Raw genomic sequence first — 17,781 nt, forward strand, 5'->3', positions numbered from 1 at the left:
CGGCGACAGGGCCGAGCTGGACACAGGCGACGACGGCGGGGCCCGCCACGGTCCGCTCCCGGCTCCGGAAGAGCCACACGACTCAGCGGCAGCCGCCGGGGAGACCCGCTACTCATGGCCTGAGATCTCACTGAGCACAGTGCCACTGGCACAACGCCCGGCAGGCGCGGCCAAGGACGCACGCACGCACGCACGCACGCACGCACGCACGCACGCACGCACGCACGCACGCACGCACCGCACCGCAGGACACAGTGAAAACACGAAAAACAGCCGCGGGCACATAGCTACCGAGGCCACACCAGGTGGGAAGAGACAACCCCACGCACAGGACGGGCGGCGCGCGGTCCCCGGCCGCACCACAGATCAGTGCACGGGGCTGGCCGTAGTCACTCTCACAGTCCACATCGTGTTCACTCTGGGGTCCAGGTCAGGGCTCGGGCCAGCCGTGGTGGTCTGACAGCGCTTCTCCTTATACCCCCCCCCCCCCCCCCCCCCCCAGCAAAGCGACCGCGCGGGGACACGGCCACACCGGCTGGGCGCGCCGTACAGCGTCCCCCGCACACGATGCACTCTGATCCCACGATGCAACACGAGGCTTTGTGCGCAGACCGGACCCGCTTGCACGACACGCAAGGCTTAAATCCGGCTCCTACGGCAGCGGCCACGAGCAAACCGGCTGAAATAGCGCCGGCGGCCTCCGGCGAGGCGTGACCCAAAATGGATGACGTCACACCGACGGTATAGATGCGCCACCTCCTGGACGGGGACGCGACTTCGGTACACAGCAGGCTAAGGCAGTAACTCCATGGAACTCAGTGGAAGGAGGCCGCACAAAACGTTTCCGAAAACATTGATCAGCTTCCGTTCTCCCTTTTTAGATTTCAGTCTGTTCTGAGCCCATACTGGTGGCAGGCAAACACCGGGAAGGCAAGGCCACAAGACGCCGAGCTTAACAAAGGCACGTGGCACGCCCGTGACCAAGCAGCCATGCACCTCATGAGCCATGCATACATGGCTCATGAGGTGCCATGAATGCGCGTTGATCACGCCTACGAGCCATGCATACATGGCTTGTAGGCGTGATCAACGCGCAGTATCGGCGGCTCGCACTCCCTGCACCTCGCACAAACCACGAGGTCTAAACGAGTCGCGTAATTAGCCAAATTCAGAGGTATCAAAAATGGAGCGGACAAACGTTCTGTGCGTCGGCAAATACAAGCGCCGACTCAAAAGTATGGAAAATAAACCAGTGAGGTCCTGATTATGTAACATTGAGATAGAATACTTCGTGCCTTGAATCCCACTTCAAAACGATTAACATATGTCATTAGCCTGTGCAACTATCGCAAAACCAAACGCGTGTGCCGTGCCCGACAACACACAGTCTCACAAGAAGGGTTACATATGCGAACCGGGCACACGACAACACAGTCTCACAAGAAGGGCTACATATGCGAACCGGGCACACAACGACAGCACAGTCTCACAAGAAGGGTTACATGTCCGAACCGGGCACACAACGACAACACAGTCTCACAAGAAGGGTTACATATGCGAACCGGGCACACAACGACAACACAGTCTCACAGGAAGGGTTACATATGCGAACCGGGCATACAACGACAACACAGTCTCACAAGAAGGGTCACGTATGCGAACCGGGTACACAACGACAACACAGTCTCACAAGAAGGGTTACATATGCGAACCACGTACACAACAACACACAGTCTCACAAGAAGGGTTGCATATGCAAACCGGGTACACAACGACGTGCGCAACGAACGCGCCAGATCGAGCGCCGCACATGCGTTTTGCGGCGTGTGCGGCGCGTGTGGGCGATGTGGCGTGACCTACCGACGGGGATGTCGTAGAGCTCCTCAGGTCGCACCTTGGCGCCGCCGTTGACCGGCCGGGCAGCGCCTGTCGACAGGAGGCGCCCCACTGACTACAGGTGCAGCAGCGGCGCTCACCGCCGGCGCCGGCAGCACACAGGGTGATGCCGGCTGCCCGGGGGCCCCGAGCACACCAGGAGCAGCCAGCCATGGCGACGCGGGCTGTACGCGGGCACGGCGGCGCCGGCTAGTCGGACACAGTGCGCCCTATCACACAGGGCATGCCAACTCTGCTGAGGTGGTGAGGGACGTCCCCTGCTACCGTTGTGTGCGCGCGTGCGTGTACGTGCGTGCGTGCGTGCGTGATGCGAGCCGAATCCTCCATTAACGGGTGGATTCAGCCCACACGCATGCGCAGGTCAAAGATACGATGCGGGTGTGGCGATGTTAGAAACGACAGAAGACAACCAAGGCCAAAACTAGATGGCTAACTGGCAACTGGCATACCAGACAAACGTACGCCACAACTAACACAGCACAAGAGTTCGAACAGTCCGCTACGAAACTGGGTTGTGAACTCGCATACAAAACGAGCAAGCTGCGACCAACGAGCGAGCACGCCCAAAACCACCGCTCGGCATAAGCTGAGGCGCTTCTTAAACACGCTGAGGTTTAGGGTCTATGAGGAACCACGGGGACGCCGCAGCTTGCCTTTCCGGAGGTTATCATCACCCATACTGAGACCGATGTGGGGTTCCCTCTCAGTCAGTCCGAGTTCAAAGCTACATCAATACACAGCGCATCTTCAATCAGGGGCCGCTGCTTCTCCCCGTCATCCCGTTTCTGAGGCTGAGCACTAGAAGCTCATCTAAATGTCGCCCTCGTGTCGCGGTAGAACGTGCCTTCAAATCGGTCCTAGCCAATCTATTACCTCCGCAGACTGAAGGACGCCACGACAATGGCGCGAGGGTCACGACGAACAAATTGACAGAACAGAGCTGGCGCCTGCAGATCCCGCTGCGCGAGATAACAAAACACGAAATCAAGAGAGCTCGGCAAACAAAACAAACGTGCACAAAGCTCATATGGTCAAACTTTATTATTTTCCATGCTATTTTCCAAAGTGGGCGCCCGGCCCATCTAACAAAGAATACGATCACAGCTTTTTTATTATCCCTGGGTCGTAACTAATAGCACTTGCACGCTACCGCACGCTAACCGCACCGTTTTACCCGCTGCGTCGACAACCACAAAGGTGCTACTTTCCCCACAACGTACGACAAGCATGCACCTCAGCACAGCTGCACTGGAGGCCGAGTGTGGCGCGACCAGCGCGCGGCAGTGCGGCGACTCACGCATGCGAGCCAGAATAGGTACGCAAGACAGCTGACAGACGCCAGCCGCGGCTGCTGGCCGATGCCATCCGCCACGCCGAGGCCTCGCACTCACCCGAAGGGACCTCGCCGTTCGAGTCGCCGTTCTCTTTCTTGTACGAAATCTCTTCGTACGGCCGCGGATCCTCTTTGTTCGGCTTGTTCCTGTCAATAGACCCAGCACCATCAGCGGGTGAGTCCACTGCGGCGGCGGCGGGTGAGTCGGAGGTCGAGTCCACCTCGGGGACGCTGGGGAGGGAAGGATATATGCCAGAGACGACGGAGGGTTCCGGCTCCGCGATTGGCGCAGTGTCGCCGCCGGCGGTGGCGGCGGCGGCCGGCTCGGGCGGCGCCGAGGGCGGCGCTGGCGCCTCCTCGCCGGCCTCGGGCGTGCGCGGCGGCTTGGGCGGCGCCTCGGCCTTGGCCGGCTCGCTGGCGTCGCCAGTCACAGGAGAGTTAGGAGAAGAGGCCTCACCGGAGTTGCGGTCCGCGCCACCATCAGAAACGGAAGAAGTTATGGCAGTGACAGAGTCCGGCGGCCCGGCGTGGTCGCTGGAAAGAGCGGGCGCCGTTAGCTGGATGGCCGGGTTCGGCCCATGCAATATCGGCGGGGTAGGGGGAGGGGGAGGGGGAGGGGGAGGGGGAGGCGGTGGTGGTGGTGGTGGTGGTGGGGCGGGGGCGGGGCGGCCGACACCTCCAGGATCTGCTCGCCCGTGCCGCCGTGCGCGGGTGGTGGGGACGTCGGGACTGGCGGCGGCGGCGGCGTGGGCGCGCCCGGCCGCGGTGACTCGAGGAACGGGTTGTGGCGGCGCCGCTGGGCGGCCGGCGAGCCGGCCGGCTGCCGGAACGGGTTGTGTCCGGCGCCGGCCGCCGGCGGCTCCGGGAACGAGGCCGGTCCCTCGGCGGCCGGCGGCGGCGACGTCAGCGGCGTCACGTGGAAGGTGGCGGCGCGCGTCACCCGGCCGCCGCGTCCGCCGGGCCGCTCCTGGCGCACCGATAGCCGCTTGGTGAGCGAGCTCAGCGTCTGCTTGAAGCCGACGGCGCTGTTGCCGCGCACCAGGCGCGCGTCGTCGCGACCGCTGCACGCGCGGCCAGAGCCCGCCGGGGAGACACAGACACCGGTTAGCTGGGGGCCATGCAGCGCGGCCGCCGACCTCTGTCCCGGGAGGCGTCTGGACAAGCGGGGCGGCAGCTGGCCATGCGCCCGTCCTCGGCCGCCACGCGTGGTGCACACCGGCCGCTCGCGGCCCATGCGAGCGGGGCAGGATCGCGGGAGAGGGCCAACCACGCGCGCTCGCCGGGTTCACTCGGGTGCCGACCGACGACGGCCTGTTGGCGGCCGTCGGCCGAGGACCAGGTGATGCCCGAAGCGGATCAGTTCAAGCCACGCAGAAAACGCCACGCCACTGAACATCACGCGCCTTTGGTCGCTAGATGGGGTTGAGCAAATGATAGCCAGGATAAAGACGTTTTCCGCGTAGCACAAACAACCAACCGGCCAGGTTCCCAGCTGTCCCCGGCTTGCCATGACCATAGCCCGGCACAGACAAGGCTGTGAGCATGCACCGAACAGTGAAGCCCGTCGCCGGCACAGGATCGTGTCGAGCATGCTAGCTGCCCGCGAACCTCCGACCACGGACCAGCATGGTAGCCAGCGCATGCAGCGACGAGAACGAGCCCCGGCCAGCGGCGCAGCGTCGTCGGTGTCCATTGAGACCGAGCCGAGCCCAGCAACGCGGACAGCTGCGCCCGCGCAGCTCCCAGGCTCTGGCGTCCAGCGGCCGGGGCGAGTACTGAATGAAGGAACACCTCACGGACCACACCGACACAAGCAGAAGCATGCCTCGGAGTGACAGCCGACATGCTACTCTGAGCTAAGCGGAAACAGGAGTGCACCTAAGCTGATTTCACGTGAGTCTTTCCATGATATAAAATTTTGGTAAGAGTTCACTCGCTCCGTGCCTCTTTCGTTGTAGAAATACTGAAGGCCTGCATATCATTACTACAAACAATAATAATCTCATCTTCACAGATCGCTTTGCTGATTAGCTTCCCTCACGTTTTACCAGTGCGGGATGGGAGCCGCCGCGCCGCTGAATGACGGGCAGACCAGCCGTCGGCACATGACACACGAGCGCCACTGTTGTCACAGGGTGCCAACTGTGATGAGTGTGCCCGCTACTGTCAAGTCGCCTCCCTCGCGCAGCAGCCCGTCACACACACGCAGACACAAGCCCAGCACAGCGAGATCACGCCAAGCACCCCGCGCGACAGGGAGCGAAGCCTATCACCGGTGACAGAAAGTACCAGTCGGTGGGCAGCATGCCGCGCGAGACGGTTGCCGAAGTGCTGGGGGAGGGGTATCCATGTTTTTTTTCTCCTGTGAATGGATAACCACTAAAATGGCAACAAATGCCTGCGCACTAAATACGTTAATGTTTTGCTCAGTACGTTACAGACACCATGGCAAATCTAAAAGCCACCTTAGCCATCCCGCCAACGACGTTTGGCCATTAGGCAAACGCTACAGCCTTTCGGAGGCCCTGACTTACTGGCAAAGGAGCGCCGAGCTATCAAACAAGGCACCACCTTACCAACATCCAGACAGGTTACAGAGGCAGGCTGATCCGATTGGCAGGGCTCAACAAATAGCCAGATCCACAGTGAAATAGTGTAGCAATCCTGCTTCTCATTGCACTGCACTCCATGATCCCACGGCTCCGATGAAGTTTAAACCCATTCAAACAAGAGATAACCCGAACGGTTTTTCCGATCTGATCTGCAAACCAAATAAACTTTTCATTATCGATGCAACGCACCAATGCCACGTACATCGTAGTTCGCGTTGGTACAGTGCACCAAGGCCGCTGTGCACGGCTGACAGACGCGGATCATCAACAAAGAGAGCTCGGGTACGGCCGACGGACAGGGTGGAGTTCAGTCTGAAGTGTGCGGCCAACGCTCAGCTTTTCACGGGCTGGTACTGCGTGCCCACTCGTACTACGACGGAGCAGATCTCACCCTCAACTACCAAGCAGGGCGCTTAACAAGGCCCGGAACCCGAGCCGACGTTGGGTCGTTCAGGCCCAGGCTTATACCCGTGTGGCAGGCTTGTTCCCATTTAACGACGCTTGCTGACAACAGCGCATCTCAAGCAGGACAGAAGACATCCAGATGGAAAGAGATCAACGCAGACTAACACGAATACATGGGAAATAAGCAGAAACCGAAAACGAAGAGAAGACAGAAGCCACACCGACAGAACACTAGAAAGACTCTCACGGCCAACTACGGAGAGCGTGACTGAGAAGGCGGCGGCCAGCGGCGGCCCGACGTCGACAGTGCTGCGGGCGGGACGACGACGAGACGCCGCCTCGGCCCCCAGCGGCGGCCACCGGGGGCGGGCGGTGCGGACACACGGCACGATACGGGACGATACGGGACGATACGGGACGAGACGAGACGAGACGGGACGGGACGGGACGGGACGGGTGCGCACCACGGCAACACGGGCGAGTCCACGGAGGTGTCCGCCGCAGAAAGGCTGCCAAACGGAACAGAGGTCGACAGGCAAGACCGCAGGCATGAACTGAGGCGGGCACGGCAAGGCGCGCGGCCAACGGAAAACACTGTACAAGCCGAGTGCAGACCAAACGCGCGACTCATGCGGTTGAGGAGAGGGCCAAAGACTGAGCGACAGTTAAGTATGAGTCCGTCTCTAACACAGCGATTAGTACCGCTATGGGGCGCCGGCGGCCGAGCAGACTCACGGGCCGACCACGGCAGGCGGGCACTCACGTGGGCGACGCCGGGGTGGGCGCCGTCGGCGACTTAGGCGACTTGGGCGCGTTCCGTCGGGTCGTGTACTTGCCCGTGCTCGAGTCCTTCTGCAGCTCGTCCATCACAGCCTCCAGCTCCAGCTGGACCTGCAAGGGTGGTGCGTCCGCTGAGGCCCCGAGTGGGGGTCGTCACCGCGCCCGCTCGCCGGTCGGCAGGCCGGCCACCCGCACACGAACAGTACGGCACGCGCACGTGACCAGGCAGGACGCAAGCCCAGACCAAAGGCGCGCGAGGCAGTGGAGACCGCCGGGGAAAGCCCAAAAGCCAGCAGAAGTCTTACACAATGGTGCAAGGCATTGACAAGTTGCTGATGAATAAGCAGCCAGCACAGTTTACAGCGCAGGATGCAAAGAGAGCGAGAGGCGGCAGTCAATAAACCATTCCAGAGCACGAGACTTGGGTCTGACAGACCCGGGGCGGAGTGCCGAAGCGGGTGACGCGACGGGTCACCACAGACCGCACCGCCGCCGGCGCGACCCGCCCCGGAGGCTGGGCATGCTGCCGATCCAGGCGCCACAGCTCCATGCCCACTCCACCTGCGGGGGGACCTCCGCCGCCACCTCTACACCGGGCGGCCGGGCCGGGCCGGGTGCGCTCCGGTCGCACCGTCCGCGGCCGCCAGCTGACACGATCCCGACCGGGGGGCGAGCGGCGCCGCACTCCATGTTGTCGGCGGCAGCGGCGCCCCGGAGGAGGCGGCCACCGTGGCGCCGGCCGGTGACACGCAACGCTGTCGGGGGGTCAGAGAGCCACCACCACCACCTCCGCGGCGCGCCCTGCTCGTCAGCAGCGCCAGGGTTACGGGTCGCCAGGCACGCGCCGGCTCCAGAGGAGGGTCATGAGTGCACCGAGGGAGCGAGGCAGCCTGAAGAAACAGAGGCACCGGCACAACCACGGCACGCCACCAGACAGCGGGGGAAGGGTATAGCTCACATGCAGCGATACCTTGGCAGCCTCCGACTGGAAGTTGTGCTCCGCCATGAACAGCGTCTGCATGTTCGACACGAGGAACGGTATTCTGAAACGGAACGGCGGGCGGCTCACTATCCGAGTCAGGCCGACGTACAGCAGCGAGGCTTCATCGGCGCCTCTGGGAGACCAGAAGTACGGAGTTTGATTCCCCGCGGTGCCCGCCTTCCTGCCAGGGCGAGAGGCAGGCGACACCATATGGTCTAAGCTACTGAGAGCGCCGTGAAGCCCCAATGACGTCAACCAAGAGGCTTCGTCAAGCAAACCAGAGCTTCAGAAAGCGTTCTCATACATAAGGGGGGGGGGGGGGGGGGTACACTGGTGCACGACAACTGCTCTAAACGGACACGGTGGCCATTTGATAAACTGAACTCGCTGGAGCTGGTGACAGGAGAAAGGCACAACTACATCGCAGATCCGTTTGATCTGAGCCATTGCTACCCCCTCTAGCGGGTAAGCCAAGTTATCAGTTCACGGATGGAGTTTCAAAGCCTGGACGGCAGAGGGCTCTCTGAGAGCCCCAGCCCACCGCCGGAGTCCCGGAGAGGGTCGACTCCTGCTGAGACCAGGAGGGGCATGGACGACAGAGGGCTCTCTGAGAGCCCCAGCCCACCGCCGGAGTCCCGCAGAGGGTCGACTCCTGCTGAGACCTGGAGGGGCACATTTACCGCCAGGGGTGCTATGGAGCGTGCAGTGCAGCACACCAGGGGTTCCAGAAGGTACAGAGACCGCCTCCAGGCTCGGCGATGAGGCGGCGCAAACACCGATCTCAGATAGGGTACATCTAAAACACGGAGCGCGGGTCCGAGTCTCTGGAGGTCCACCTGCTCCAACCTAGTAAACAACAGGGCGTGGGTCCCCCATCTGTGGTTTCCCAGACAGGACGCGCCCCTCATAACCGTAGTCTCGAGGGAGGGGCGTCTCACAACTGGTGTTTTGGTGGAGGCCCAGTTCGCACCTATAATACCACAGAGCGTGTGCACCATACCTAGAGTCGTAGAGCGCGGGCAGCTCGTCGTACAGCTCGTTGTTCATCAGCTCGAAGGTACGGCGCGCCTCCTCCAGCACCTCGTGCTGCTTGGTGATCTTGGCCTGGTCCCGCTTCTTGGTGTTGTTCTGCAGCGCCTCGTAGTTGTGCCGGTGGCTGTCGTAGTCGACCAGCTTCCGACCCCGCTTTTCAACCTTCCTCTGTCAGCAGACGGAGAGGCGTCCCAGAGCAACGGCGGGACGCAGCCAACACAAGACGTCGGTTATGTTCAACAGCTGTTCACATGGAAACTCGTGCGACATATGAGCCTGCCGTATCCATATAAGGCGGGCGATTCCCTCAAAGCCGAGTGGACACAGCCGAAAGAAATTACATACAACTGTGACTGGATGAATGCATGACTACCTTTTATGAAGACAGAATGACATGACTAATAATGAAAGCTTCTTGTCCAAACTGATGTCCTTCCTCGCCACCAGATTTCACAGCCACGGCATCTCCTCCACCCGTATGCGTTGGTGGGGGTATCGTCTACACACTGAGTGTGATCGCTGCCCGAGGGGCACTGAACTGCCAGCGACGTGAACGGCCACCACGGCGCTGCCCCGTCGGCCCCGCACACGCCGACGTTGCGGGCGAACCGGCGTCATTCCGATCGAGGCCGACCGACGGCGTCATCCGATCGAGGGCCGACCGGCGTCATCCGATCGAGAACCGATGGCGTCGTCCGATCGAGGACCGATGGCATCATCCGATCGAGGGCCGACCGGCGTCATCCGATCGAGGGCCGACCGGCGTCATCCGATCGAGAGCCGATGGCGTCATGCGATCGAGGGCCGATGGCGTCATCCGATCGAGGGCCGATGACGTCATCCGATCAAGAGCCGATGGCGTCATCCGATCAAGAGCCGATGGCGTGAGGTTCAATCACGGGCCCACACATTGGGGGCTGTCCGACTGCATCGGAGTGGCCGCGTCGGCCGATTCGGCGACGACCCAAGCCAAACAGCGTCCCGCCGCACTGACGCACGGCCGCCGCGCCGGCCGTGACTGCCTGGTCATCACGCGCCGTCAGCCACCGTCCGACGCCAGCCGGGGGCGGCCAGCGACCGACCCAGACCAGCCGCTGACCGGCACCCGCACCCCACCACGCGGCAGGCCGAACACGTGCCGTGCTGTAGTCTACGGGTACTGGCGAGGCGCCCAGGTGCGGCTTGTTTGACTCAGTAACGTACGCATTTTTCAGGTCATCTCTCACGAGCCGCGACGAGTGATGCGCGCAGGTCAATACAGACAGAACGAGAGCGGTGCGAGATTTCCGTGCAGCTTTAGCAAGCTGCTCACATGATCTTACGGAAAGACTGACAGCCTGTCTCCCGACCCGTTGCTCTGTCCCACCGGCTGGAAAGGCCACATACAGTACTGGCGTCAAATCCAAGCCATACTGTCACCGAGCATACATCTAGTTTAATAGCGGACATTTTACCCATTTGCGTTCGCTTTAGCATCTGGGAGGGACAGGGAAGTCGCCGGGGACCTGGAGTTTTGCCTGAGCTCACCCGACGAACCGCATTCCCAAGCTAGACATTTGGCACGGGCCCCGGGAAGCAGACCGGGGTGGGTAAGCCGGTCTGAATGTCAGCGCGTCCGGCCGGAACGACGGGAGGGACGGGCTGGCGAGCCGACAGGGCGATCACCACGCGAGTCTGCCAGAAGGCCAGCACCTTCAGCTGTACACCCGCCGTGGCCCGCTCGGCCGCTGGCCGGGAGGGACTGCTGGCGAGCCGACGGGAGCGATCACCACGCGAGTTCTGCCAGAAGGCCGCACCTTCAGCTGTTACACCCGCCGTGGTCCGCTCAGGCCGCTGGCCGAGTCCGCCTGAGCGCCGCCACGTTCGGACCCGAGCCCTGGAATGGTCCCTGGGCCCGACGCTGGGCCGACCCGGGCCCGGCAGGCGGCCGACGGGAGCCTGCGGGGCCCTTCGGGGACCCAGCTGAGCCGACCGGCCCGCCCGGGCTGGCAGCCCCCGCCGCCAGGCTGGCATCCGTCCGAGACACTTTCGATTTCGCCGCCGCCGCGCCGTTCCACGCCGCATTCTGCCGGCACGACCGGGTCCAAGGGGCTGCCGACACAAAGCGACCAGCCATCTGTTTCGGCTCAGCCAGCCCGGAGCGCGAACGCCGGGGTGACGCAACGCTCCTGCCGAGAGACGGCAGCTCCGGTCACAAAAACAGCCGCCCACAAACAGCCGCCGGCGCTGGTGCTGGTCGCCCCGGCACAGCTCGGATCGTGACGATGTCAACAGGCAATGCTTCTTAGAAGCTGACGCGACCACCAGAGCATCGCTCGCCTAGCATCCTGCCATTTTATGCAAGTTGCTTACCGTCTGGCATTTTTCGCGGACTTGCTTTTATTGTCTTTACAGAAGACCCCAAGCATTGATTAACGATGCGAATAATAACCCGTTACTTACCTAACCACATGCCTGCACGAAAAAGGATAACAATCACTTTTTGGTTCCGAAAACGTGTTAATCAGGACTTAGGGCTTTCGCAGTACGACGAACCATGCGGTGCTCCAGGCCATCTGGGGCAGCGGGCGAACTAGTCGTCGTTATCGGGAACATCGGCCACGGCCCCGATCACAAACCAGTCGGAGAGAAATTCGGATGAAGTCCTCCTGTGATGTGTGAAACGTGTATCGATGCCCCACTGAATCTCAATGAGCAGCCCATGACTGGGGGCGAGCACAAACCGCCGGCGCCGTCTCCGAGCAGGCGCAGCTCCAGCACGCGCCGACACCTGCTGGTTGTGACCTGAGGCACGACACATTCCAGACCAGGCCGAGTGCCAGTCATTGAAACGAAATGAGAAAACTTCGAATTCCTGCCTGCCATAACGAACCTCAACAGCAAAAACGCTCAGCAGCTTACTGAACACGAAACAGCCAGCACGCGCCTCGCTGAGCGTGAGCCGGCTGACGCAGACCGGCCGCAGCCGAGCGGTGCCAGGTCACCCTGGCCGGCCTGCTCCTGCGACAGCCATCGGACCAGTTCCCTTACGGGGCGGCCGCCTCGCTGGTCAACAGCCGCTCGTGTGACCGCTTATCGCAGCCTGGTGCCCCGCCCCCCACGCCGTCCGTCGACGGAACCAGCTGCTCGGCGCGCACGGCCCCGGTACAGCGCCGCGTGGCGGGCCCGTTCCGGGCTGCCTGCCCGCGCTGACACCGCCGCGCGGCGGAACGCCACGCCCACCGACCCCGGGGTCACGCCCCCCCCCTCCCTCCCGCTGCTGCCCAGCACACGTACCCGCACTTCGGGGAACTGCGAGGCGTACGTGTTGAGCGGCTCCAGAACTTGGTCGGACAGCTTGTGGCAGTAGTCGGCCCACAGCAGCTCCAGCTCGCGCGCCTGCCTCTCCAGCCGCTCGCGGTCGGACCACTCCGGCTCGTACATGTCGTAGATGGTGTCCATCATCGATTTGTTGGCCGCCTGCATCGCTGCGGGACGGCGCACGCAGGTCATCTACCTCCGGCACGTCAAGCCGGCGGTTTTGTCGCTGCACAACAGGGCGCGAGGCACCGTGCCCAGCAGTCTGTATTGTCGCGCAGCGGACAAGTTCGTGCACAAAAAACACCCGTATGGCTGCCACCAGGGGACAATGACACGCAACCGGAGGGAATGCACAGCTGCCATCGACTGCAGGTGTCGGCGGGCCCGGCATTCATACAGCACGGGGCACAAGCGCATACAACAGGAGGTCAGGGGCATGACTGCCGCACGCGGCCGTGGTGACCCGGTGCGGGCCCGGCGCCGGTGCTGCACGGACGAGACAACGCACCCCAGGCACCCATGGCTGTCAGAACAACCCGCGTCTAGCAAGGGTGCGGTGCAGGGACGGGATCCCTGCGGCGCCGCCCGTCCGATCGGCGCCGCCAGCCCCCGGCGCGACCGGCCGGCCGGGCGCGGCGTCACAGCCCGCCACCGCGGCGCGCCCCCGGCCACATCTTCATGCAGGGATGCTGCCTCACGACCGGCGCGCGCGGCTAGCGTCCAGGGGACGGCGCCAAAAGCAATGACCGCTGCAATCAACCACCGTCACAGCCAGTGAACAGTGCATTGAAAGAGGTGGCCACGGAAGGTGAACAAAAACAAACATGCGGGGAAAAACGGGCGTTTATCAGCATCACGTCGGCAAAACAATGCCACCCATAAACGCGCCGCGTTCCGGCCAATTTCGACGCCGTTCGGTGTTTCGTGACAGCGCCGGGCGGCGGAGCCTGCAGCAAGCGACGTGTTCACGCGCCGGCACAACGCCAACGCCCCGTCCTGCAAGTCCAGCCCCTGCGCGTCCGAGGCCGCCACAGCGGCGGCACGGGCGCGGGGGCGACGAGAGACGGCCGCCGCCAGCCGGAGCGCATCTGACTCGGACCGGGCCAGCCAAGCGCGACCGATTGGACAATTACACGGCGACGCGAGCGTCAGCCGGACCCGGCGCAGCACGCGGCGGCCGGGCTCGGCGCCGTTCGCTGGCAGCCACCGATGGTGCGGCGCGTCCGGCATGTCTGTCGGACGCCAGGCGGCACTCCACGAGCCGCCAGGCTGGCCGGCTCCGGTGTGTATGAGTGCGTGTGCCCCCTGGACGGTGGCCCGGGATTGGGGTTGCTTCGACTGCCCCCCCCCCCCCCCACCCCCACCGCCGTCAGCGACCCGCAGATCCACCGGTCCCGGTACGATAAGGGAGCGCCAGCGGCAGGACGGACTACGGCCAGCCGTTTACGGTTGGCCGCGCGCACGGTGTGCGGAACTCTTGCAGGCGGGCCAGCGGGACCGGGCGGGGGCACGGTGGCCGGCCCAGCACAGAGCCACACTGAACGCCACGGGTCTCCTGGACACTGTGAACGCCCTGAACACAGCGCAGCTTCCGGAAACAGAGCCGTTGCAAATGCTTCTGTCGCCACACCATCTCGCCAGTCTATTAACACTAGAGGCACGTCCCTTTCCAGCATTCCCCCCGGCCCGGTCAGTCCGGCGGCATCACCTCCCCTTCCGCGTGACATCACAGGAGTACGACGGCGCGGTACGCACCTCGGGCGCAGCGGACGTAGTTGCTCATCTCCTTCTGCAGTCGGGTGGCCTGGCCCTGCTGCCTGCTGAAGTTGTGCACATAGTCGTCGAACACCTCATCTGTGGTCCTGTCGGCCTTGCCCAGGTTCTGGAGGATCTGCAACAGACCGAGCGGTGGGTTAGCACTGGTTCGGTTACAGGCAGACGGTGGGTCAGCACCGGTTCGGTTACAGGCGGACGGTGGGCTAGTACCGGTTCGGTTACAGGCGGACGGTGGGTTAGTACCGGTTCGGTTACAAGCGGGCGGTGGGCTAGCACCGGTTCGGTTACAGGCGGACGGCGCGTTAGCACCGGTTCGGTTACAGGCGGACGGTGGGCTAGTACGGTTCGGTTACAGGCGGACGGTGGGTTAGCACTGATTCGGTTACAGGCAGACGGTGGGTCAGCACCGGTTCGGTTACAGGCGGACGGTGGGCTCGTACCGGTTCGGTTACAGGCAGGACGGTGGGTCAGCACCGGTTCGGTTACAGGCGGACGGCGGGTTTAGCACCGTTCGGCCACAGACAGACGGCGGGTTAGCACCGCTTCGGTCACAGCGAACGCGAGCGGCTGCCGACCGCTGCCAGTTGTCTCCCTGTCAGTGGCTGCCTTCACGGACACCGATGCCCACCACAGGCCAGCCCTGTCAGCCAACAGACCGAGGCGCGGCCAGCGGACAGCGAGGTGCGCGTCGGCTCAGGTCAACCCATCAGCACCAGCTCGCGCGGCTCTCCGATCGCGGCCACCTCGCAGAATGGCACGACAACGACAACCAGCCCCAGGACCCGGACAGGCCTCAGCGGAGGCCCTCCCCACGGCCCCCTGCCGCTGGTCTCCGCTCGAACCGCGGCCCGTTCGTGTCACGTGACCGCCGACCGCGGCTGGCACCGATGATGATAATGATTATTTTTATTTTCAACAGCACTTCGGCTGCTAGAGCCATTTCGCGCAGCAATTACGTGACACCGGCTGAATGTCACCGCTTAAAAGCAGCGAGGTCACGACCTAGAGACCGCACCTGGCCCGAAGGTCAGCGCATGGCCGACAGCCGCAAGTATTCATTTCATTATCCTTTAAGCGACCACCTGTGACGGGAGGGGGGGGGGGTCCATATCCAGTCCCACCACACAAAGAACTGTGTTTATGGGCGGAAAGTTCAAGCTCGGGTGCCTCACATATCAGGGGACATCAGCGTCACGTGACCAGTCGAAGAAACCCTCTGCCTTACTGATCTGAACAAGGTTGCAATCAGTGCGTGATCGCACCAATAACATTCGCCCAGTATCGTTTGCACATGCGGCCATCCGCTGTGCCGCACAGCCCAAACCCGTGGGTGCTGTACGCGTGACCAAAGCGGAGGTGAGTCGGAGTGATGTCTTCTCCAATCTGTCAGTAATAGGATACCCAGTGGCCTATATGTGCTTAATGGCATTCAACCCATTCCAACCGCTTTCCTGGTCTCACACCTGCTACCACTCAGCCCGCCTATAGCGCCTTGTAACGGCGTTGAGGCACTGACGGCAAGCTGCCAGTTTCTGTTTCGTGGGGGGGGGGGGGGGGTGCGGTGTTTACAGTGCAGTAGCACTAGCTGTAGTAGTGTTGCAGCCTTCGCGGCCTGGCCCGCAGATTCATCGCCAGTCGGGCCGACGCGCCCCGGGAATTCGACCGGGATGATCTGTTTCCCGTTTGCCTCTAGACCACACGAGTCCCAGGATCATCCGGGCTGTTTGGGTCGCTGAAGCAGCAGGGCTCCGGAGAAGAAACAAAACTGAGCTGAGAAAGTCAGCCAATATTACAGAGCATTGGCAGCTTCAGGTGTGAGATCCAGTCAGACGCTTAAGACAGCGCACCAGTTCAGCGGCCCAAGACGGACACGGACGGGGGCATCGTACACTGTCCGGAGCCCCGTGACGGTAAGCAGGCACACCCGGTGCCCCTGGACGTTCTGGATCCGTCAGTGCACAAACGTGCCGCTTCTCTGTACGTGTCTGGGGGCGCGCGCCGCCGCGGCCGGCGCGATTCCGTCGCCCTCTGCACACACACGCCTTCCGCCGGCCCGCTGCGCAGTTGTCTGGAGTTGCAGCCGCACACATGGGTCTCCGTCGCGTACGAGTGCACTAGTCCGATCTGCTAGGAGATCGGCTCCGCGGCTCCGCCGAACGGCGGCTCCCACACGGGCTGCGGTCTGCTGCAGGACACAGCCGTGCTGACGGGCTGCGATCTGCTGCAGGACACAGCCATGCTGACGTGCTGCGATCTACTGCAGGGCACAACCATGCTGACAAGCTGCGATCTGCTACAGGGCACAGCCATGCTGACGGGCTCGCGTGAATTTATCGGTGGGCACTCACGTCCGCAGTGAATGAGTGGAAGTGCCATGCGAACTGTTCTCTTTGCAATCGCAGTACGCTTCTTACAAACAATGGGACAGATTAGGCTAAGGTACTATATCGGACATCAGATAGAATGCAAGGACGAAACCACGCCTCAATGGTCCGCGTGACTAGTCCGCTCTCATGCTGTTTCATAAGGTCCCAGCGCGGTTTTAGCCCGGGCTTCTCAAGCGTCGCGGAGATCCGAAACACACTCACCACAGTGGTGGTCACGCTCCCTACCCGACGTGCGCATGACAACCAAAGCCAAACCACCACGTTATACCCGCGAGCAACATCCTACAGAAGAGACCAGCCTCTGTCGGATGTATCCAAGATCCAGATCCTGTGATGACTAGCAACGGACAGGAGACCCAGAGCTCCCACAAATCATGTGGATTTCGTATATAATAATCTCAGTTACTTAGCATGATTAATGGCAAAGCCTGCTTGTTGAGCCTGTAAAATTGCCACCGGCATACCAGTGCCTGGCATTTGAGCGCCTGGGCAACACGTGGCATGCTCGGCGTGGCGGGCGGCTGTCGGAAGCTCGCCGCGCCGTATTTCCTGACCCCGAGCAGCACCTGCTGCAGCGTGTCGGCGCCGGCCGACCCCTTCGCCACCGACACGCCCCTGTGAGCGTCCGCTCCACTCCCAGGCCGCCACTGACCTACTTCAGAGCCAGCCCGGGACGTCCACGCCAGTTACTAAGGTATGGAAGGCCCGTTCCGGTCTGGACTGCCATTCAGTGTACTCTCAGTCGACACTGGCATTTCTAGGCCACTAATCTCTACGCCCCAAAGCTAAAAAACCGGCCGGCCACATGGACCAGCCACCAGGACCGAAACACCAAATCGGTTTAGTGAGTCGGTCCAGCAAATGGTTGCTGTTTGAGGGGTTGGCAGCGCACGGTGTCGTGCAGCCTTTCATCGGACTCCAGCAGCTGCGGCCGTTACATTAACTCACACTTACGGAGTGTGCGTCTGTATTACTGGCACCGTAATCAACTTGCCTCCTGTACAGTGCTGCAATGCTGCCGCGATCACAGGTTCGCAGGTAGCCCACCGCCCCCCGCGCGCGTTAAATGACGACCTGTCCGAGGGTCTGCGCTAAATGACGTCTGACTCACAGGTAGTGGCGGGCGATCTGGCGAATTGTGCGCACTTGGCGCATGAATCACCCGGTAGCCCCGGGAGCCGTGATCGCCCACCCCGTCAGATCTGTTCTGGCGGCCACATCACTCCACAGGCAGTTCGTCGAATCTGAGATGCGCGCTTCAAAGCGGAGTAAAGGAGC

General features: G+C 62.4%; 1 protein-coding gene across 5 annotated transcripts in view; it reads right to left on the reverse strand.

Moving 5' to 3' along the window:
- Nucleotides 1-17,781, reverse strand: part of Amph (amphiphysin) — a 61,380-nt gene that overhangs the window by 2,167 nt on the left and 41,432 nt on the right. For 2 of the 5 annotated variants that reach the window (XM_037213495.1, XM_037213498.1), the window contains exons 2-8: nt 14,096-14,231; nt 12,317-12,507; nt 9,009-9,208; nt 7,985-8,069; nt 7,010-7,137; nt 3,288-3,763; nt 1,861-1,926 (exon numbers count right to left, since the gene is read on the reverse strand). In XM_037213495.1, coding sequence (XP_037069390.1) covers nt 1,861-1,926; nt 3,288-3,763; nt 7,010-7,137; nt 7,985-8,069; nt 9,009-9,208; nt 12,317-12,507; nt 14,096-14,231 — 1,282 coding nt within the window. The remainder of the gene's footprint in view (nt 1-1,860; nt 1,927-3,287; nt 3,764-7,009; nt 7,138-7,984; nt 8,070-9,008; nt 9,209-12,316; nt 12,508-14,095; nt 14,232-17,781) is intronic. The other 3 variants (XM_037213496.1, XM_037213501.1, XM_037213497.1) reach the window with 3 other exon arrangements.

The sequence above is a fragment of the Pollicipes pollicipes genome, unplaced genomic scaffold, assembly GCF_011947565.3.
Source record: "Pollicipes pollicipes isolate AB1234 unplaced genomic scaffold, Ppol_2.1 Scaffold_3087;HRSCAF=3621_pilon_pilon_pilon, whole genome shotgun sequence".
In the NCBI taxonomy this organism is placed as follows: Eukaryota; Metazoa; Arthropoda; class Thecostraca; order Pollicipedomorpha; family Pollicipedidae; genus Pollicipes; species Pollicipes pollicipes.